General features: G+C 39.1%; 1 protein-coding gene across 5 annotated transcripts in view; it reads right to left on the bottom strand.

The window, feature by feature from the left end:
- Positions 1-24145, bottom strand: part of ARAP2 (ArfGAP with RhoGAP domain, ankyrin repeat and PH domain 2) — a 162196-nt gene that overhangs the window by 71538 nt on the left and 66513 nt on the right. For all 5 annotated transcript variants that reach the window (XM_053672327.1, XM_053672326.1, XM_053672330.1 and 2 more), the window contains 8 exons: positions 22579-22664; positions 21687-21869; positions 17073-17247; positions 16555-16689; positions 6858-7002; positions 4690-4792; positions 3852-4050; positions 3598-3661 (listed from right to left, as the gene is read on the bottom strand). In XM_053672327.1, the coding sequence (XP_053528302.1) occupies positions 3598-3661; positions 3852-4050; positions 4690-4792; positions 6858-7002; positions 16555-16689; positions 17073-17247; positions 21687-21869; positions 22579-22664 (1090 nt within the window). The remainder of the gene's footprint in view (positions 1-3597; positions 3662-3851; positions 4051-4689; positions 4793-6857; positions 7003-16554; positions 16690-17072; positions 17248-21686; positions 21870-22578; positions 22665-24145) is intronic.

Here is a 24145-nt window from a genome sequence, read left to right as displayed (position 1 = left end):
GACAGAAAAAAAACAGACATTTTGGGCAACACAATACTATCTCCGCCCTGCTGACCTTTTCATGAATATCAGATCCATAAATACAAGGCTCTCCCAGCAATTTCTCCTTAGATGTTTACAAGCAACTGACATTCGACACGTCTAAAATCAAAGGCATTACCTTGCACGTTGCCTCCCACACCTGCTGTTTTTCCACTATTCCCTATTATGAGTCCATTCATTTACATAATATACATATGTGTATAAACACATGTGTGTGCACACACATGCATACGTGTGTATAAGTACATGGGTACATGTGAGGCGCTATTTTCACCACACAAGGTACCACATGCAGATGCGCCTGCACAGTCTGGTCTGTAAGGGTTCCTGGCCCAGCGCGCTCACGACCCCCTAGGCTGGTTTTTATTCTCTTCACACTCCGGACCTCTCTTCCTTCTGCTTCACCTTTCATTAGGTACCCATGGTATGATTATATCTTTTTCTAACAAAACAGCTTTTAAGTTGTGCATTTAAATTTTTATTTTCTAACAAAATGCTAACATTTTAAATTCCACTAACATATTGTTTATTCAGGCTCTGGTGCCTTGGATGATTTAAATCTTGAGAATGATCTGTATAAAAATACCAATAAATTAACACTTAGCACGTGTTTTAAAAAGAAAAAAATCTTTAGATGATGTTATCAATTGGCCTTGATCTTGATTTCAAAATGGATCCTTCTCTTCAATTTCATACGGGCACGGGAACGCTGTTTAAGTGCTTAAGATAGTATCTGGTACCTGGTAAATTCTATGCCTTCTCATCACTGTGTTATTGTTATCAGGATACTGATTTGCAGAAAACAGGAAAAACACATGAAATCAAAATTTCAAGGTGATAAATACAGTTGCTGTAAATGATGCATTTAGTATGGCAGCTATTCAAAGAAATTTAAGGAAAATAATGTGGTCCTGCATTTGTGACCTGTATTTCTGCTACCCCTACCTGGTACATTCCTATGCTTTTAGGATTAACTTGCTACTAACATATGTAGATTTTTTAAAAACTTTGAAATTACTATAAAAAACATGACTAAGTAGCAGTGACCATTATTTTGGAATTCCATCAGTTTTCACCTATTCCCTGAACTCAGATATAATCTGAATTCAGATACACTCCCGATTCCTACAGTCCAGGGGAGAAGTCACGATGTGACTAACAAACAGTTAGACTTCAGGCTCCCCAGTTTGCCTCCAAGGGTATACTGCATAAACCACAAACAGTAAGTGAAAATTCCTTGTACTGAGGAATTCTAATCCCTGTCTGCTACATTTTAATTAACATTGCTACACTTGACCTGCCTACCACTGGTCAATCCTTCACTGGTCAGATCCTTCGTAGACTGAAAATGGTAGAAAGGCACCTTGACTACAGTAACCTGAAGAAGTATATAAATGATAAATACATAAACTCAACTAGTAAGTTGTTGCTTATTTGTTTAAAACCCTAAGTTCCACGAGCTCAGACAGGGTACTTCTGACCACTGTTGCCTGCCATAGAGGTGGCAGGCAACACAGACATGCCACCGATATTCAGGAATAGCTGTAAACACTGCATTAGTGCTAGTGCTTTCATAGTGCAGTACTTTCTACACACAATACTACCCCATCGGTATTTGTGAACACAGAAGTAACAGCACTCTGACCGCAGAGTGAAACCACCGTCTGGTACCAAAAATCGGAATCTCAAGTATGAAATAATCCCAGAAATAAATAAGGGAAAATACAAAATCCTCATGATGCCTGGCAATTAAAAAATGAACACTAACACAGATACCTAATCAGCAACACTCCTGCTCTCTAACTGCGATGTCCTCCCCCGAAGCTGAAGCAAAGACGGGTTCAGATAACTGTTGGAAGTCACTACTCTTGTCGCATGGAAGGAAAACAACAAGAGCGAGGCTGATTCAGCTACATTAGTATACTGTCACATGTACATATTCTTCAAATTATCTTGTACACTCACAGAGAGAAACATTCAGAATCAGTGTTCTTAAAAGATTTTTAAAATGAATGACGAGAAATAAAGAAAAAATATCTTGTCCAAGAGACTATTTCCTTCGTAACTGCTGTGCTACGACCCCAGGGGCTCCCTCCCAGGCCTTTTTCTAGATCATCCTCTTCTCCTCCACTTCTAAATAGTGAAACCCTGGGGCTACATGCTTAAGCCTTTCCTAACTACCCTTTCTCTCAGTGAATCCAGCCATTCCTAGGCCAATAGGATCTGTATCTCCACCCACCTCTCCACTTAATTCCATACTTGTATGTCCAAATGGCCACTTACCAGCACCGCTTTGCTATCAGATAGCTATCCCAAAGTTATCACTTACAATACCAAATTCTCGATCTGCTACTACTATTGCAAACTTACTAGTGACCTCTAATCTCCTATATTGGTTACCTGAAAAACACAGTGCATCATTCATGGAACTGCTCAAGCCAAAATCTTTAGGGTCCTCTTTGACTCTTACATTCACCTAAGCCATCTACAGATCCCTCCATCCGTACCTTCATAATACGCCCCGCCCCTCCTTATAACCATGGTATTAGACCAATCGGCTCTTGTCTGGCCTCTGCAGCAGAATCCTAACTGGACACTCGCTTTTACTCTTCTCCCCAAAAGCCTGTTCATCTGGAGTCAGAGTAGTCCTTTAAAGACAACTCAGAGCATTCCACTTCCCAGCTCTCGAACTGAGCAGCTTGCTGACATTCTTAGACTCAAATTCAAATCTTTACATATCATGGCCTGTGAGGCCCTGCACCATCTGGCCCAGGGATATCTCTGAATCCTTTTTTTCCTTCTCCCACTCATTTAAATCTCCCCAGACACAGGAGCTTTTTTCAGACCTTGAACATGCCCAGTACATCATACTCTTAGGGTCTTCAAAAGACCCTTGACCTTGTACCTGGAACACTACGAAGGCTGCTGCATGGTTTGCTTCTTCACTTTACGCAGACCTCGGATCAAAGACACCTTCCCATCCCCTCTAAGAGAGAATACTGCTCCATCAGCCTTTCTGTCTTTATCTTATTTTTCTTTAAGCCAGTTCAAACTGATGGACACAACACTGTATAATTTTTTTCTGCTTCTATTCCATTTCCCCCATTAGCATACATGCTTCATGAGAGCAGGGACCATGTCTGTTTTCCATTCCATCATCACCCTGTCCTCAAGAGCTATAACAGTACTTAGCTATGCATGAATCACATGCAAAAATAATTCAGGGTATTATTTTTTTCCTCATATAACTACCTTGGAAATATATTTACAACTACCAAAGTGCTTCCAAATACTTAAATGAGAATGTCCCAAAGGCATCTAGGTCTACAGAAAAGAACAATAATTGGTCACACTGAGATTGTCATAACAAATATGAAAACCCGTGAGCTTCACCGGTGTGTTCTTTCTCCTGAAGAGTATATAAATACACACCCACAGACTTCAGAAAAGTTCTAGCAGGCTATAAAATAATGGGTTCTTTCCCACGGAGATGAACAAAATACCCTACTCCCTAGAATTATTCCAATAAAAGCCAAAGACAAAAAATGCACTTACCTCCCTTTTTCAACCAAGAGCAAGATATCCACTTTTTCCCCATTTTGAACCATTGTGCTGATTGCTAGAGGGAGAAAAGCACCACCATATTTATTAATAATATCTTACTAAATTCACATAAAGGCATGCTTATTGATATCCCTTAGTCACGTGTTTGAGGATGACCTTCCTAATTTTATATAAAAGTTACCATTACACATAGGCAATAAGAAATTGTGTCCAAAAATGTACGATGAGGGAGAAAAAAATCTTACTTAGCTCTTGCAGTCTTCTTAAGTTCATTCTATCTTCCTGGACTTCTTGCACCGGAAGGCAAAAATGCAAACTAGACTTGTCCATGGCAAACCAGCCTTTCCTCCACTGATCCAGGGCCTGGCAGTCTTTGTAGTGGAGTTGACCAATCAAATCATAGTCAGCTTTTGTTAAGTTTTCAGCAACAAGGGGAACAAAATGCTGTTACAACAAACACAGAAAAGAGATAAAGACGGTGAAAATAGGAAATCCCTTCCCTATCTACAAATGTGGGGCAAAGTGGAAAAATTACCTTTGTTTTTCTTTTAAGGATTTCAAAGTTACCCAAATTTTCAAAACAGTTTTTTTAAACTTGCTCTCAGTCTTAAACCTGAACAGCTGATAATGTATTTTTCAAATGGCAGCATCTTAAACCATTTTTCTTGATATATACATCCTATTTGTTGATGTGTGGTGCTTCCCAAATTGTCAACCCCCGAGGTTTGTATTCCTTTGCATCTTTTACTGAATCTGCCCATGTCCCTTTGTGCACTAATAAGGTGGCTGCCCATAAAAAGACATGCACAGAAATGACTTTACAATACTGAAAAAAATCTTCATCATCGAAGTATGACCTTTATTTGAAGAATGATTTCCCCAAGGTCCTACATTAATTTATTTTCTGCTTAAGGCTCTAGGAATGTAACTCATAACCTCTTCATCACCACCTTTGAAAACATAATGAGGTCTGAACATTCTCAGAATCTTGTATGAAAGTCTTGAGGACCCCTAGAGCTCAGCCACAGATCCCAAGTTGAAGAACTTCTCTGGGTTTAGGGTAATAACACGAGAGTTAGATACCTTAGCTATCGCCTCTGTCCATTTTCTTTGGCTTTCAGATGTTTCAGCTCCAAATAAAAACACGCGTTCGGAGGGCAGATAGATCTCAAAGGTAAAGATGGGCCTGCAGCAACAGTGAATAAAAAAGACACCACTGGTTACGTTCGGCTCTTACGAAAACAAATCACATGAAGGTGAGTTTTTAGATGAAATTCATTTTGAAAACTGGGTAATGCTGTGAAATCAATGTATCATGTTTTTCTTTTACTCCACCCTATTTTTCTGTTGGCAATCTGTCTTCATTCGAATGAGTTAAACGGCTCACCCTGGATCGTGTGGACGGAACAAACAGCCTTCCGACTGCTCACTCACTCCACTGCCCGACCTTGTCCTGCCCGGAGGCTCCCCACTGGCTTCGGTGGCACCGGCCTTTCGCCAGCTCATCTCCCTTCTCAGACCAGTCCTTTACTCCGACCAAACTGTTCAAAGCACACACTGTCCAAATGGTTCTCTAATTAGCCCTCTTCTTGTCTTATTTCACAAAGCTTCCTTCCAGCATCACACCTCATTCTGAAATTTCATCTCCTTACTGAGCATAAAATTGGAGTAACATCCATGTCCGGAATTCTTCCCTCAGTCCCTCATCCACAGCTTCAACTATTTCATGGAACATGCTACGTTTGTATGCTGCTATTCCCTAAAAAGGCTCTCAAAATACCCTGTGTTGTATAGTTATCCTCCTCCTTCGTCTTTTGTTTGCCCCAAACCCGTTGCATCTCTGTCATGTTCCTCACTGATAAGCACAAAACCAATATGTTTAATTTATTCTTCCCCTTAATGGCAACTTTTCATCTAGTTATTTAATCTTATCAGATCAATCATAATATTCTCTCAACCACTGTTTCATTTTTAATTATTCCTTCCTCCTATTAAACTCTCAGTAATTAGGCTTTCTCTTCCTCCAATCTCTTCCTTCCCATTATACTCAGCTTTCTTCCCCGAATCTGGGTAAGTCTTCAGTGCCTACATTACTGAGTTCGAACTCTGTAATATGCTGTATTTAAGGCAATCAGAATCTGCTGCAACAATTATTTTTAACCGCATCTCACTGCAGATGCTTTCTCCTGCACCTCTACTCATGAGTATCATTCTATCAAGAATGTTTTCTTTTTAAATGATTGTATGTTGACATTAACTAATATTAATTATTTAAATCCTATTTTATTCACTAATTAAGTAATGTAATATATTGAATGCACTTATTTTAACATACCACGGTAAGACATAGTAAATTGATAATTAATTAAGAACAAAAGCTTTGTTAAGATGGAAAGAAAACAAATCAACAATTAATCAATTTTGTTTGCATAAAAAGTCAAATCTGATTTACTAGAAAACAAGCATCATCTCAAGTAGAATGTACCAGTCATTAAGTAATAATGTTTCATGTAATTTTATATAATTAGAAAAGCTTTGTAAATCTCTCTCCCTTCTTATGTAAAAGTTTTTAAATACTATGCTCCTGTATAAACTGATTTGTGCAGATTTATTATTTATATTTTTTCATTAATTTCATCACAAATCAGGATAAGAAATTTCCATACGAAAGATCATCAATACTCTGTTTCTATAAGTCCTCACAAAAACTCTATTAAAACTATTCTGTGAGAAAACATATTAAGTAAATACTGCTTACTCTTTTAATTGCAACTTTTTGTAGATAATTAAAATGTCAAGGTAGATCTCAAGAAATTCAGCACTTCCACCTGTTACTAAATATGATTAGTATTTTGTTTATAGCAACGTGAGTAAATCATCAATGACTATTCTTTGTCATCTACTCAAACAATGGGATAGTACATGAATGCAAAATTTTACCCTTATTCCACTATTTTAAATAATATGTTATAAAAATTATAGCACTACAAGTTCAAGCATGAAATACTATACATTTACTTAAGATTAGATGCAAACATATTAGCCTTTCAGAAAAACTAAAATACTATTCTAATTTTCACACTTTAGTGAATTCCCTAAGGAACTTTCAGAAGCTACAGAAAGAGTAGGCATGCAGAAACCATTAAATCCTTCCACAATAAGCAATTAAAGGAGTCACTAACCAAACTCTTATTACCTGGTATGACAGCCATCAGAAAATCCATCCCCTGGCTGTTCAATGATAGACCTACCCGGTATTTAAATAGAAGTCCTCCTTGTGCACAGCCAGGCAGATAACTTCACTGATATTAATGGTGCCATTAGGTGTGGCAGACTTATCATTTTCATAGTAACTCAAGAAGCCTCCTTCCAGAACACACCACTTTTTATTTGTCTCTAAGAATTTAAAACAAAACAAATAATAAATTGAACTATATCCCAACGCTGATTTATAAAAATACATGGTTTAAATAATGCCTAGATTCAAATGCATTTATTACTTTTCTAGTTCATGTAAAGAGCATGCTATTGATTCATGAGATATAAAGTTGTCACACTCTGCTCTCAAAACAATTTATAATCTAGTAAGAAGGGACGTGCCAGACAAAAATAACTCTGACACTGATGACCAGTGAAGCAGGCAGATCCATGAAGGACAGTTGCAAAACAACTCTGAAACAGCAAAAACAGAGGCTTATACAGACTCAGGTAAGAAAAAGGATAGGGTAAAAAGTAAGACTAGGCTGACCTTAGGTGTGCAAAGGAAAAAGGGGTCATAACATGCGGTTCCCTCAATGCCTTGATTAGGAACTTAATATTCATCTCGGAAGTGGTCAGTGTCCTATGGCTGGGAGGCCAAAAGGCCACATCCGGACCACCACTTGTTTCTGTAAATAGAGTTGCACTGAAACACAGCCATTCATTTATGGATTGTCGGCGGGTGCTTTCCCCCTACGGGGCAGGTTTGAGTTGTGGCACAGGTTATCCGGCCCATGGAGCTTAAATCTTTACTACGTGGCTCTTTTCAGAAGTTTGTTGAGTTTTGACTTTATAGTTGATGGTGAGCAATGGCAATAGTTCCAGCAGAGGGTTATAACCAGATTTGAGTTTTACACACTCTGCTTACTGTGAACAGTGGATTCGAGAAGGTGAGGCCAAAGGCAGAAAACCAGTTAGCATACTGGTGACAGAAGTCTATCTGAGAGAAGATGACAGCCCAAAGCAGGATTATGAGAGTGCAGCAGCAACAAGAAGAAATGAAGGGGAGAAACCAGGAGGAGGGAGGGAGATAGGCATGCATTGTGTTCTAAGGAGGGGAACATATATTGATTGGGTGCACAGAGGAAGGGGGACTGATTAACAGTTACACAAGGGAGGCGGTGATACCCACTTGTATCTAAAACAAAGTAAAGCACAAACAGGTTTGGTGCATGTACTATGAGTTTCCTTTTAGAACACCAAATTCCCAATACCTTGGGAATCCAAGCGGAAATATATGGCAGGCAGATCGTCCTGTGGATCTACATCTTGGAGCAAGCAAAAGGTCTTCACAACTAGAAAGTCCTTAGAATACAGGTAGTATTTGAAAATATAAGTAACCAAGGATCTAAACTTAGGGAAATTAAAATCGTAAGGACCTGTCAACTATACATCAATAAAAAACATGCATATCTAAAAATAAAGTGTAACAAATGTCGAGGGTCCATGAAAGCACTGAAGCAAACGAGACAGTGTATAGAAAAGAAAAGGGGTAGAGGTTTTCAAAAAGGAATGATTGCCGCTATTAAATACAGCGAAGAGATCTAATAAATAAGGGCTGAAAAATGTCAGCCGATCTTCACGATGCGGAGGTAATGGCCCACTTCACTGAGAAACACCCAGACTGCTGCCCACCGAAGACTAAATGCGATGAGGTGGAAGCAGTCGGATCAATCAATAACCTATCATTGAGGAAAGAGTATGGTAAGAAAAGGGGCAACCAAAAACCACTTACAAAATGAACCAAGGATGGACGATTTCTCTCTCAGAAACAAAAGGGAATAAAAATGAGAATTGGAAAGGGACACTTCAACCTGAGGTAAGAAGATGGACCGTAATGTTATCCCGCCCAGTTCATTCAGGGTACTGAGCGACAGCCTCTCCTTGGCATCTCTGCACTCTCACCCCCTTGTGAAGCCTAAGAAGGTGGAACTGGGAGTCAAAGACTCTGGGTGCTAATGATGCCTCTATCACTAACTAGGGACTCGAAAGCGCTTAATCATGCTGTGCCTTAGGTTCTTCATCTGTTAAACAGGGTAAGAAAAATACCTAATGATCCCATTAAATAATGTCACCCCAAACATTTAAGAAAAATAAAGTGACATTTTAAATATTAAAGTTAAAAAAAGAAAAGAAAAATATCTGACTCATGGAATCACAGTGGTGATAAAAAATAATGCAATACATGTAAAACACAGAGAAAAGTGACTTTATATGGGTTCTTTTACATATAAACTACCATTTTATATGATCTAGCAATTTTTATTCAATATAACCATTTAAAATACTATTTTTCAATATAACCACAATATCTGAGCAATATTTGTATTTGCTCACTGACCCAGTAATGCTGTAAGCTACTTGAGAACAAGCACTATATTTTCTATTCTCAAGAATGACCACACTGCTCAGTCTAAGGGTTCCTGATCAGGGCACATGCCTGGGTTGTGGGCCAGGTCGCCAGTGGGGACCACATGAGAGCCAACCACACACTGATGTTTCTCTCCCCCTCTTTCTCCCTCCCTTCCTCTCTATCTAAAAATAAATAAAATTATTTTTTAAAAAGGTTGTTTAAAGGAAGACAGTGGGCCTGGGAAAAAGGTCATTTCAGGCATGAATCTTTCGGTTCAGGCTTGCTTCAGTCCCACTCGATTCTGAAAATTATGTGCAAATACAAACTATTACCACTGAAGTCTTCAAGTGGGTTATACGTTACTATAGATTCCAAAATCCTTGTGCTTAGCTTACTTCCTGACTACACCCTAGACACTGAAAACAGAAATGCAAGAGCCCAAACCAAAGGGATGAACAATGATTTTTATATAATCCACCTTTGTATTACCAAGTCTGCCTACTAATCTTCATCACTCCTTTTTAATTCCTACTTTAAAAACTAAGACAATGAGCCTTGCTAATTTAGCAACAAAAAATTCGCAATCCCATATATTTCCTAATGAAAGTAACATGTGAAAATTAAATTGTGAAAGATTTGTTCTTTTCTATAGATTTTAATGATGTAATTTAAAGTCCGGTTTGCCAAACAACTAACTCTCTGAATCAGTGAGGGAAAATATTAAAATCAAATGTTTCAAAAAGTAGGGCTAGGAAGGAAGAATTACTTGAAATTTCCAGTTTCCCTAGATAAAAGGAATGTATTTTTAAATGATCACCTCACCACCCTCTTTTGGACTCTAGAGACTGCACAAACTCTCAAGTTGTTACATTAAGCCAAGAATTAAATTACATAAACAGCCCTAAATGTTGCAGTTAAAATATACCTTAGATCTATAGACAGTATAAATAAAGTCTGTAAATCAGGTAATTCCCTATTTTTGATCACTATATTGTGGTATTTCAGAGGAATACTCTTATTTTTACAAAATACAGACTGAGATACTTAGGACTAAGTAGTGGCATCAAGCCTGCAACTTAAGGAATTCTGAAAATACGGATACACATGCCTAACGTAAAATGTTCCTGTTTGCGATGTCCGGTGAAAACCATGTGGGAGCTCTTCGTGCTATACCGGCAACTTTTCTTTAAGTCTGAAGTTATGTTAAAATAATTCAAAATTTAAAAATATTTACTAAGTCAACCTTTACCATTCCCATTATCCTAGGTGAGGTGATTGTGAGAAGCAGAACAAAGAAAACGGGGATGATGTGGTTTAGCGACGAGCACCAGAAACCCTCAAAAGGGAGACACCCCGGCAAGTGCGGGATCGCTGTACTCTGAGAAACTGGCTGCCAGGCAAGAAGCTGAATCCCACCTGGCAGAGGAAAACAGCACCAGGGATCGATGGGTAACTGGGAAAGAAAACTACGGGAGCCCCATCGAGTCCTGCTGGAAGGTGACGTGTATATTGTCCCCCCCCTCCCTCAGATTCAGAGCCACAGTGTATTCTCGGCACAGTTACGGGAAGGTCACAAAAGGCCATTATTTTTAAATGAATATTTATTGCAGATGTCTAAAATATTAAAAAGTCCAGTAGTAATTAATTAGAGTCATAAAATAATTTCAGAACAATGTACTCAGATGCCTAGAGTAACTTCATAAAGAACAAAGCAAAAAATGTGCACTGGTGGAGTGCACAGCCTGAGGGGCGGAGCAGACTGGAAGCTCCGCCCACCGTAATCCCACCCAAGGGGGGCTGAGTTCGGAATAACAACCATAACCACCATTAGGTGGTCCCTTTCAGGGTGAGAATCCACAGAGGGAAGCCATCCTTGGTCTAAGTTGAAAAGAAAAATTTCCCAGAAAAACACAGCTTCTGAAATAGTCATTTATAACTGAAAAGGCATGTTTCTGAAGTAGTGAAAAATTCATTCTGAACAGCAATCATTCCATAATTCTGGGGAGGCACGGCATGAGGAATGTCATGGAAAGGGGAAGCTGCTGAAAACCTATCTGGCCAGAGACTCAGATCACACGTCAAGCAGGCAAAAGGAAACAAGACTGCAGGCTCGCAGCAGAGGCCCTGCCCCAGGAGTGTCACAGGACAGGGGCTCAGGACTTTGTACCTTTCTCGGTAGACAGGTGGGAGCCCTTGGAAGGTCTTAAACAAAAAGTGCCAAACACATGATGCATAAAATAAATGTAAATGCAGAATCCAATTATGCAAATTCTAATGGGGAAAAAAATGACAGGTCTCTTTTAAAAGGTAAGTACAAACTCATTGAGTTGCAAATACAGACTAAAGAAGATTTAGTCCTATAGCATTATCATCACTATAACCCTTGATTAGCTTCATTTTTATAAGTGAAAATGGGCCAGAGGTCAGACAAGGGAGGCACAGATATTACCTGTGAGGATTTATAATAACAAAGCTGTGAAAGCAAATCATGACATTCCTATTCATCTGGGAAGCAATGAAAAGCTTCAATAAAACTGTGTTGTATTGCACTGGTCTGTGTAGACCAATTTAGGCATGCTCTGTAGTCTTTGACCTTGAGAAATGCCAACGCTATTCATGACACCTTGCTGGCTACAGAAGAAGTCTTACTATCATGAAGTCACCAGAAAATATCCAACAGAAACAAAATTGGTGTGACTCTCAATGGATAACCCTCTGAATGCAAGATGTTTCATAGGTAAGAGGTCTTCCACACAGTGACTGGACTGACAAGAGGGGCTGTTCGTTCCTTTTAGTCAATCTTAATGCATAGGTCAGGGAAGACCAGCATTACTAGAACTTACTCAAGCACAGGTAAAGGACTCCAGAGGTAACCTACAGAAATTCGACTATGAAGTGACATGGGTGTACTACATATAGTTGGGTACCTAGGTTGTCTTCTGCGGCCGGTATGTCCCTAAACTCAAGGGCTAACTGGAGCCCAGAGGCAGTCCCTCTGCTGCTGCTCCTTCTGCTCACCATCCCCTCAGCCTCGCATTGACATGCCGTGCATTCCTCCACCCACTCCATGCACATTAACTCCCTGAGTCCTCAGAAAAACCCCATTAGGTCAGTTCTGTCCGTACGTACCCCTTCCTTGTATGCTGTCAACAGGCACAGAACAGTGAATGGACTTCCCCAAGATCACACAAGTACTTAGTATCAAAGCTGGAGGCAGATCCCAAGCAGTTAGTTCACAAAGCCACAGTCCTAACTACTTCACATACTACCTCTCTCTCTGTGCCTGCTACACATCTGAATTATGGCCGATGATTTTTAAACTGTTAGGGTAGAGGTCACATCTTCTAATGCCTATGTGTATAACCAGTCTGAGGTAGTTAAGGTAAAACTTTTATTTTTAGAAAGCAAAAGCTGCTTCCTGATGAAGAATTTCCTAAACTGACAGTATTTAACATCCACTGACCATAACAATATGGTTTTAAATGAAAAAGGGTTTTCATTTTCATTTAAAACCAACGTGTTTCTGCCCTGAACGGTGTGACTCAGTTGGTTGGGCATCATCCTGCAAAGCGAAATGTTGCCAGTTCAATACCCGGTCAGGCTATATGCCGAGGCTGTGGGTTTGGTCCCCAGAGAGGGCACGAAAGAGGGAACCAAAACACTGATGTTTCTCTCTCTCTCTTTCTCCTTCCCTTCCCCACTCTCCAAAATGAAAAATAAATAATCCTAAAATAAAAATAATTTAAAATAAATGTGTTTTATCCTTGGAAAATCTTTTTTACAACTACACAAGCTAGGCATTTATAGAACAACAGATCTTCAAAATTCTTCAGTGCTAATCTATGAAGTTAAGTAGAAACATAATACAGAGTTTCCGGCAAGCCCTATCGATGACTTTCTTTTTAAAAATCAAACACTGCATCAACAAATCAAAGTAAGATGCTAAGGGGGAAAATACGGTTGAGGGGAGAAAACAGAAAACAAAGCCAGGATACTATTATTCAGCTCTATACTTAGGTTTAACACGGGCTATCAATCTTTCTTTTCGTGAACACTAAATCTAGAGGAAAAAGAAAAATACAGATCAGTCTTCATAACCAGAGGCTAGAAGAACTTCAAATCCTGAAAACCTGAACTGACAATTTGAAGCCTCTGTAACTCTCTGAAGGACTGCATGCACTTTATTCCCTGACTTTCTCTTGGTTTTTAATCATTTTGCTCTATGGCGTTTGGACAAGCGCTGATGGAGTGGTCCAGTCCAGGTGCTTGCCATTCAGAGGCAAAGGTGACAGCCGCACTTTAATCTCTAAATCTTTCCATATAATTTATCCTTCCCATAAAGCTGGTGCTCAACAGGAGTTAACACCAACACAGAATCTTGAGGGCACAGAGAAAAAGAAAAAACAAAAACACCAGAACTGTATGCTTTATGGTTCATGGTGGTTCGACTTTTTCTTCCCCATTCTTAAGCAGGCTCTTTCTGAACAAAATAGGTCTCTTGCCAGCAATTATACATTTGAATACACGGGTGAAAAACAAAGTATTAACAAGTCACTTGCACTTTTTACACTGCTGCAATGTGGTTTGAGAAATGGCCATTTCTTCAAAAAATAGTAATCATGTGCCTACTATGCGTTGACATGGTTTTAGACACCAAAGATTTGATAATCCTGAATAAGCCAGAAAATGCCGATGCTTCACTGTGCTTTCACTCCAGAGGGAAAGAGAAACAAATCAAGGACGGAGGGATGGCCTTCACGTGCAAAGTGCTACAATGGAAATAAGCAGCCAACTCTACAAGAGAAGAGCTGGCGGTGGGAACACACTGTGGCACAGTGCCAAAGCAGTCTCGCTGACTGGCCAGCACTGAACTGATCCCTGACAGCAAGCAAAGAGCCAGAATGGGGGAAAGGGGCTTCTTGCAGAGTGAACAGCAATTGCAAAGGTCCAGAAGAGCAGAAGAAAAATGGGGTATGCAGCAGAAACAGACAGGAAACCTGTGTGGCCAGGCATGATATAGCAAAGGAAGGGAGAATCTGAGACAAGGCGGGGTTGGCATGGGGAGGTTCTGTAGATCGTAATAAGGAATAGGGCTATATTCTGGAATGGGAAGCCGCTACGTGTACTTGAACAATGAAAGTACATGATGTGATTCACATTGTTAACGATCCCTGAGACTGATTTCTGGAAAATGGTTAGGAGGGGGCTAGGACAGACATTGGCACGTAAACAAGGAGGCTGGGGCAGCCGGGGCAGGACATGACAGTGGCTGAGGCTGGAACTGTATCAGTGGACATGGGGAGTAGCCAACTAATTGATAGCCCATTTTGATTTTGAAATTATAGACCCTGCCGATGAATTAGATGGAAGAAATGAAGACCATCAAAGAATTCTTTGCCAGGAGATTATTTCCAATGATACAATTCCTGTGTGCTCCATACACACACAAGATTGAAACGTTCGATTCTACATACTTAGAAGAGAATGTTCTAAAATGAGAAAACATCCCTGGTTAAACTGCACATACAGATAATGCACCAGTTTCCACTTCTTGAAATAAATTTTAACAAAAAAGATCTACAGTTAATTTATTAAAGATAAATGGAAGCAATGATTTAAATTACAAGTTTAACACATCAACTCAATTCTCACGTGATTTAGGAAAAAAATCTTTTCCAAGGAAATAGTAAAACTGGTAATTTCATAAATATTATAACACCAATTGTCAAAAATATATATCTTATTTTTAGCCTGCAGGGTGCTTATGATATACTGGAAAAACTTAGGAAGGAAGCCCTGTACTTCAAATTCCCTCTTCTATCATACAGTGGTTTTAAGGACGGGGCTAAAATCTGCTATTCAGAAAAGACACCTAGAAAACTTGTGATGCCTTTAATCATTGCTTTCGTCAATGCAAAGATCATTCAGGTGCCTCCTCCTTCCTGCTCATCAGTCAAGTTTGACTACTTAATGGTTAAACACAGATAAGGAGTAACAGAAGATGAGAAAAATCTTTGTAAAATTTGTCATTTATTATTAAAGGTTTAGGGAAGACCTTAAAAACCAACCGCTGAAAGAACCCAAAACCTCTAAATCTTCAGGATTAAAATGCTCTGCCAGCCCAGAGTCATGGGCAGCGCGCTGGCCAATGCCAGTGTCACCGTAACGACTAGAACACAGTTCAGATGTAAAACTCTGCCTCACACGGAACTCTGTTTCTCATGTGAAAATCAGCACAATAGCAACTATCTCACAGAATTTTTATGAGGATTACAATTAATGTATATGTAAAGTACCTAAAGCAATGCCTTACTATATAGTACATGCTCACTAAAGGGTTGCTACTGTTCTCAGAGAAATCTAATGAAGTATAGTTAATCCCAATGTAATTGTGCTTAGGGAAATACTATTTTTGCAAAACAAAGCATTTGTACTGAAATAATCACTTCAAAAGCATAAGGATCTGAAATAACTCTTTAAAGTGAGTTTTTCATCCTGTTGTTCCTTTGATGGAGTAATACTGCAGGATTATACCACCAAGGGAACTAAAACCGGCTCCTGAGCCTCTGAACGCCCACCATCAATTGGCTGGTACAGCTTAATCTCTCATAAATTCTCTTTGTTCCAGGAAGACGGATCTCGTATTTTCCTGCCTACATTTCTAAAATGAGTTCCCATATCTGCCACGTGAGCACGAGGCCTGTGTCTGGTTCATTTCTGTATTCCTAATGCCTACCTAGCACAAGCCTGACACAAGGAACTGGATGGATAAATGCCTAAGGGACTGCGCCGATAATTCTCCAAACCTAGAATAGGTCGTTAAATCAAATTATTTCCCATCGTTATTTGGAAACCATGCTTAAGCTCTGTTTTACTTACACACACACACTCTGACCATCAGAACAAAATGAACTACCCAACATCATGTAGTATATTCACAGAATACGCACTGAAAGCCAGTCAGTCCTCCCAGTTTGACCTTCACCTCTATTATCCCGCCAGTGAAGGTATCTGTCCCTAAGGAAAGGGACCAAGTCTCCCGTGTCTTTGAGTAACCCTTAAATCCTGAAACAGAATTGGCCGGCTCTACAGGAGACTTCGGTAAATTCCATTGAGCATTCACTCAGCATTCCAACCCAGGGGTAAATCCCTGTTGCAGTGCAGAAAATATTATCTGTGCCTGGAAGCATCTGTAAATTCTAAAATACATATTTCTCTACTACAAGATCAAATCTAACATCTTAAGGGAAAATAGTATCAAAATTTAAACCTAATTGTTTTGATAATGAAATGCAGTTTTATCAGATAACAGAATCTAAAAGAAGCAGAAAAAATACCTTCCAGCAGTTTTTTCTCCACAGAGAGTTTAGGCGCAGCAGAAGGAGCCTGGTACAAAAAGTCACAGAGGAACGCGCACTGGGAGGACTCTTGACTTAATCCACCTTCAAAATGAGTGTCATGTTGAGGAAAATCTAGAGAAATTACAGAAATAATGCATTTGAAATAAAAAATGTCAACAGTTTTCCCTTTGCTTATGAATACGTGAGTTTCAAGCTAGAGGAAAAACTACTTCAAATATACCACAGAATAAATATACACAGATATTTATTTTACTTTGCATAAAACCTGCAAAATAAGCATTTTAAGTGGTATTTATTATTCAGAGATGAAAACTGGATTTAATTTTGGTGAAAACGATCACATAGGATTAACTTTCGATTTACCATTTGTAAGATTAAAGAAACAGAAAAGATGTATTTCCTAACTTTTTCTTAAAATGAAATAACACTGCTTCATTCCAATTAGGGATAGACCCGAAGAAACCAGGCATTCAGAACGAAGGGAGAGGACTGACCTGAAAATTTGTTGTGGTGCAGAAATTCCATCTGCAGACTCTGCCCCGCCTTCTTGGCCAGCAGGTAGGGGGTGCTGTGCACGGGGTCCCCAGTTGCACACATGGCGTCTGCCCCGCTGAACAGCAGAGTCATTGTCTCCAGAACGTCCGATTTCACCACGGCAGCACACAGGGCCTGCTCATTAAAAGAAAACATCCCTGTTAAAGGAAGAAGATACAATTCTGGCTATTACCATTAGTGAGTCTACCAATCCATTCATGATAGGAAGTTTGTATCCATTTCTAACTAAGAAATGTAATTATAAGCATGCCTTGAATTAGGCAATAGGCACAAAAGGCCTGCTTTGTATGCATTTAAATTATAATCCCCTACCTCCAAGTCTCAATTCATTGTTTTGTTTTTGGATGTTCTAAACCTTCCAATCCAGTATATTTGCTTTGGAAGACATTTTTTATACTTACAAACTCTGGTAATGACTGATTCTCAGAAAATTCAAAACATTTCAAATATAATAATGAAGTATCCACTGAATGCTTTATCATACGAATGTTGTATGTACATATGCATGTATTTTCCAGCCTAATCAGGGTCTACAGACTCTTTTAATTATTGTTGTGCTTTGCTAACTTGAAAGAAGAGTCCAATTCAGAATCATTCCTTTTAGGGAACAGGTATGTGGGAATGAGGCCAGTAGCAGACACAGTAAAACATTAAAAAACAATAAAGCACTGAAACAAGAAAACATTACTGACTTATGTTACACGTCGTCACCGCACAGACCTGATGGAACCTGAGTTCTTTTTCTCCTTGAGGTAATAAGCTGCCTTTAGGTTGCTTCTCATCCTCTCTCCCTGCTTCCTCACTTTACTGGCTTCCCATTTGCTTCCGAACCCTCTGATTTTGGCACCCTGATTCCATCTGACTTTAGTCTCAGCTTCACCGTTTACCTCCTTCCTGATATGGTGCAGCTGGATGGATCACTAGTAAACTTGCCCTCTGCAATGCAACCATCACTCACTGACCATCTAAATGGGCAGCTCAGAGTGTGCAGCCCAAAGTCCCAGAATTTTAAATCTAGTATGTCTGCCCACCACACATAGGCCATTAACCGCTACATCAGACTGCCTCTACTCTTACAGCATTTTACTGTGTGTGGTGCAGGTTAAACTGAATTATAATTTTGCCTTCACACCTCTCTGTATTTTGCTGTCTCACCTGTTTCTGTCAGCATTATTCCATAAGCAAATAATTTCTATTAAAAAAAAATAAGAGTCCCAGAACGTCTTCCCAGTTCTAGCCAGGAAGGTCTGCTAGTTAAAAAGTACTTATCTTTTCTACCCCCAGAATTTCCTTCACTTTAGAATCCAGAAACCTGAATTCTTTTACCTAACTTTGCACTAATTATCTAGGTGACCATGTCCAATCCCTCCTCCTCTCTGGGTCTCAGTCTTTTTTCTCCCCTAAAAAAATGAAGGTATTGGAAAATATAAAAGCTAATGTCCCTCCCATTTTTGACTGTCTTCTCAATCTGATCATATGTATTTCTTCTTGCTGTCTCTCTCATCATCCTATTCTTATCGCTTACCTTTGTATTGGCTGTAGTATATTTATTGAAGTTCATCTCCTTATGGTCAATCTCCCTCACTGAGGATCACTCTCATCAATGAAATAAGCACATATTTTTACTGCAAATTGTATCCCCAGCACTAAAAGAATTCAGCAAGTTTTAAGTATGCCATAAAGAACACTCAATAGGGAAAGGGTATTTTCTTCAACAAATAAAATTAGGAAACAGGATAACCACATGCAGAAAAATGAAATCAGACCCCTATTTTATGACACTCAAAAAATGAACTAGAAATGTATTAAAGACTTTAAAGAAAAAACCTGACACTGCAAAACTTCTAGGAGAAAACAGGTAGTAATCTTCTTGACAGAGGTCTTGGCAATGATTTTTGTATATGACAACAAAAATACAAGCAACAAAAGCAAAAATCAGTAAGTGGGACAACATCCCACTTACTCAGTAAGTGGGACAAACTAAAAAGCTTCTGCACAGCAACACAATCAACAAAATGAAAAGATAACCCAATGAACAGAAGAAAGTAATTGCAAACCATATATTGGATAAGAGGTTAATATCCAAAATATATAAAGAACACATACAACTCAATTTAAAAAATCTGATGAAACAGGAGGAGAAAATAACTAGACATTTTCCCAAAGACATCCAAATGGCCAACAGGCCATGAAAAGATGCTCATCCCCAATCATCACAGCAATGCAAATGAAAACCACAAGGAGACACCACCTCACACTTGTCAGCATGGCTATAGTCAAGGAGACAAGAAACAGCAAGTGTTGGTGAGGATGTGAAGAAAGGGGCCCCTTTGTGCACGGCTGGTGAGAATACAGATTAATCAGCCGTGCTGGAAGACAGTACAGAGATTTCTCAAAAAAGTAAGAATGCAATGATCTCATCATATACAATCCCTCTTCTAAATATATATACAAAAGAAATGAAAACAGAATATTGAAAGACACCTGCATCCTCATGTGCATTGCAGCACTATTATTCACAAAACCCACTGTATGGAAACAAACTGTGTTCCTTATTAAATGAATGGATAAAGATGTGTTGTGTACACATAATGGGATATTATTCAGCCATGAGAAAGACGGAAATTCTACTATCAGTGATAACATGAACAAACCTTAAGGGCATGATGCTTAGTGAGTGAGATTAGCCAAAGACGAATACTGTATAATATCACTTACATGTGAAATCAAAAGAAACCAAACTCACAGAAACAGAAAGTGAATGGTGGTGTCAGGGGATGCGGGTGGGGCTGGGCTGGGGTGGGGTGAGAAGATGTCCTGTAAGGGTACAAACTTGCAACTGGTAGGTAAGTAAGTTATAGGGATCTAACGCACAGCACAGTGATTACAGTCAACAACACTGTATCACACACTTCAAAACTGCTGAACCACTAGATCTGAGATATTATCACCACTAAAAAGAAAAAATAGTTATATGATGCAGTAAAGATGTTAGCTAAAGCTATGATGGTAATCATATAGCAATATATGTGTGTCGAATCAACAAAAGAAACACCCGAAATGTGAACATTATATATACATTATATCTTGATTTCAAAAAATATTCAATAAAATATGTTTGGTAAAAATCATCCAGTGACATTACAAGTACCATTTTTAAGAAGCCCCAAGTGGAAGTAAATCCAGTAGGTAAAGTTCCCTGTAATGTTCTTAGGAACAATGTAACAGCTAGTAACTAACATAAAACCCACCTACTGTCTTAGCTCATGAGAAGTCTGTATGTGGCAGATACGACCTCATTCAGGGACATCAGAATTTACCACTGACAAGATTCCCATCACCGTCAAAAAGAGAGAAACCATTGGGAGAGACATGCCCTGGCTCTCCAACCTCATCAATTATGCCCCCAAATATAAACTTACTATTATATATTATTTATTATGAACCTCTAACACACAAAATTAGATTAATTATAACTCTTGGTTTATGATACCCTGTCATCATTATTCCAAACATGCCTGCTATAATTGGTCAGTTATTTTAATAATATAATTAGCACTCATTACCAATCACGATCCAAAACAAAATTAAATATCTTAATAATAACCTATGTAAGTATATGGTTCCCGATTCCCACCCCATCTCCCTGAGGTTTCCTCCCTTAGGTACCTGTTCTGAATCTTGAATCTATTGTGTGTCGCTGCTTTAAACCAATGGGGCAGCCTCACTTTACAAATACCAAAAATATACAAAGAAAAACTTAGTTAATGGGAAGTAAACCCATAGGAAAGAAAGGTAAATCGATTGTATAAATCTTATAATGTCTGCAAAGTATGGAAAAGGCCTTTATTATTTTCTCAGATGTTCGGCATAACACTCCTTACCTGGGGACCCTCATCAAATGAGGCCTGCCCTCAAAAACACACCAAAGAACTGAGAACCATGAAAGAAACCACCTCTAAGCATAAAAACTACAGCATATAAGAGCATATGCTTTAAAAATCCATACATAGGAGAGCCTCCTGACACACAAGAAATGCAAACAGCAATTTTAGAAAGAGAAGGGGACAGGATGCTTAACAAGTCCTCTGCTGAAAGGGTGAAGACTGAGGAAGCAGCCTGCCATGGTCACAAAAAGACCTGGAATGGCTCGGCCAAGGGCAAAGGACAGTTCAAATCAACGGCACTAGACAAACCATTGCCTGTAACAATAAACTGAGTAAATGAGGTTAACTCTGGTGAGAGCAAGTCAGCAACATAAGCGATTAAGTTGTATTTGGTATCAAGTCCCCAAAACAGGGAAAGTGGTCAACAGTTTAAGAATAATGGGACATGCCTAAGTTAGCTGGAATCTCGTGGACAAGAGTTTATCTGCTTTTATGACGACTCCTTATGTGAAACAATGGGAAACCACTGACACCATCTCACAAAAGGAAATAAAATTCAATAATTTTAGCGAACAGCAAAATATTTTTTACTTCTTTCCAAAATTCTTGGCATATATTTAAAAAGATACTACAAATCCATGTCTACTGTTACGTTTCATTGGATACCTTGTTTAATTCTTCCTTGGACAGAGATGCCAAGAGGGTTTTCCGGAATCTTCCTTCTTTGTACTTCTGAGTAATGAAAGTTTTTCTCTTTTCTACAGGGGAGTCCATGTGTAATTCTTCATCTTTTTGAAGATTACCAGCCCAAAAGTCATTTGCTCTTTTGTTTCCAATGACAATAAAAAGCTGAATTATCAAAAAATTATGAAATATATCAGTTCCTAAAATGTACTTACATCTGCAGAAAACTGACTCACATGATAAATTAAAGCATAACAGTATAAAATATGCAAAAATACAAGAAGAATCCAACTCTTTCAGGAAGACGGAGTGTGAAAGAAGATACTATTTATATTTTCAATACCGTCTAGCTGTTTTTAATAATGGTAAAAGATTAGCAAGGAAAGAAATTGCAAGCCACACGAATTGCAGCAGAAGCATTATTATTTCTTGAAGCTCGCATGGAGGCAGACTCATGTAAAAGGGCTGAGAAGGTGGGCTGAGAAGGTGGGCTGCCGTGGTTGAGTGGTGCTGAGACGGAGCGGAAAACGGAGTCGGGAGACAGTGAGTTAAAGAAGGGTGACGTTTGCCCAGTGTTTTCATCACTTTTCTAACATGTTATCCATGCTGAGTTAAAAATAAAGTAAATTCTGGCTTAACAGAAAAGCTGTCAAGATTTTAAAAGTAGTTATTACTATTAAAGCTTCTTGTGCTTTTTATTTTTAAAATAACCATCTCACTCAGGAAGCCTTCTGAAAGTTAAAGTAAAAAGTGGCTACAATGAAACAGGCTAAAGCCATTTTGATAATGTGGTGAGAACTTTCCCAAGGAACTCCTAAACCGCATCCCTCCTCCAGACCTCAGCTCTCCACCAGCACCGCTGCGAGGGACTCACCTCGATCAGTTCATTACTCCAGATGCTCGCATCCATTTTGAGACTTCTAACCTTGGAATCTTTTGGTCCTAAAGATCGATGTTGTCCTGAAATCAAAAGAGCAGTTGCATTTTTATATTAATTTGTATGTAAATGTGTTAAAAAAAAAAAAAAATATATATATATATATATATATATATATATATATATATTAAAAACTGCATATGGATGTGTGCACATATATATTTTTTGAACTTGAAATACACTAACATCTAATTTCCACTCTGGGGTACTAACAGTATTTATACAGAAGTCATAATGAACCACAAAGATGGTAACAACAATGACCTTCATCATCACCCTGCACTGGCCCAACACTATACTCTCACTAATGTGTGTGGCTGTGCATGGGCATGTGGGTATGTATGTGTGTATGTTTGTATGTATGTACATACATACATATCTAACTTTTGCATTATTTGGTAATTAACTGGAAACTGTAGGTCGCTGAAAATATTTTATAATAGGTCTGTGTAAATTACACGGTATGAAAACAGATACCCCTTTACTCTTAAAAATACTAGCTGCAACCCTAACAAATCTGTCCTTAAAGATCTTCAGTGGATTCTTTATTCTACTACTTTACACCTGGAGGAAAGGAACAGCCCAGCATTCTGCTGTTATCAGCTCAATTCTGCTGCGTAAATCAACACTCAGTCCTTCCTGGGCACCCTGGCACAGGTCAGATGTCTCATTTCTAAGCTGAGCAGGAAGAAAGTATACAAGGCGTCATCCTCGATCTTAAGGACCTTTTGTGTAAGAGCATAACGGCTCGTTCCTCTACCAGAAAAGGTCCCTTTCCTCTCCTCTTTGAGATGGAAACTACTCAGAAGACAAGCCTCAAAAATCTCAGGGCAGGAATTTGCACAGGTGTGCATTTATAAACCCTACCAAAAGGCAGTAGGGGTCAAACTGAGAACTGGGTCGGAAGAATCAGACAGTGTTCGAGTAGCCTGTACAAGAAATAACAGAATCCTAGCCGAAGCGTCAGAGAGAGGAACAACATGGAGGGCAGATTCAGAAACACTGCAAGGAGAAACCAACGGGACTTCGTGGACTTCAAGGAAAGAGGAAAGGGTCCAGAGGGTCTCTCAGGTTTTAAGACTCAGTGCAGGGTGGACACTATCGCTTCTGCCAAAGCTCCGGAACATAGGAGAACGTACGGTTTTATGTAATGAACTGCACACCAGCAAGAGCTCCATTTTTGACATGCTATTTTGGAGGTGTCTTGGGCAAATCCAAGCAGAGATTCTACTAGGTAGATATAAGAGCGTGGTTTCCGACAAAGTCATCTGCATAAAAATGAGTGTTGAATTCAAATGATAAATATCATCACTCAGGAACATCAGCGTGGAAGGGAACATACATGTTTCAGGAGCAGGCAGAGGAAAAGCAGCCTGAAAAAGGATGACCAGAGTAGGAAGAGCACACCAAGAGGAAATGGTCTCCTAGAAGTTGAGCGGGGCTGGGAAGTCCTAAAGCAACAGGCTGATCATGAGCGTTCAACATGGCAGAAGATGATAAAGAC

The sequence above is a fragment of the Artibeus jamaicensis genome, unplaced genomic scaffold, assembly GCF_021234435.1.
Source record: "Artibeus jamaicensis isolate MK-2021 breed Jamaican fruit bat unplaced genomic scaffold, CSHL_Jam_final contig_76, whole genome shotgun sequence".
Classification (NCBI taxonomy): Eukaryota; Metazoa; Chordata; class Mammalia; order Chiroptera; family Phyllostomidae; genus Artibeus; species Artibeus jamaicensis.
Note: the sequence above shows the minus strand (reverse complement) of the source record. Positions and strands in the feature narration are given on the sequence as shown.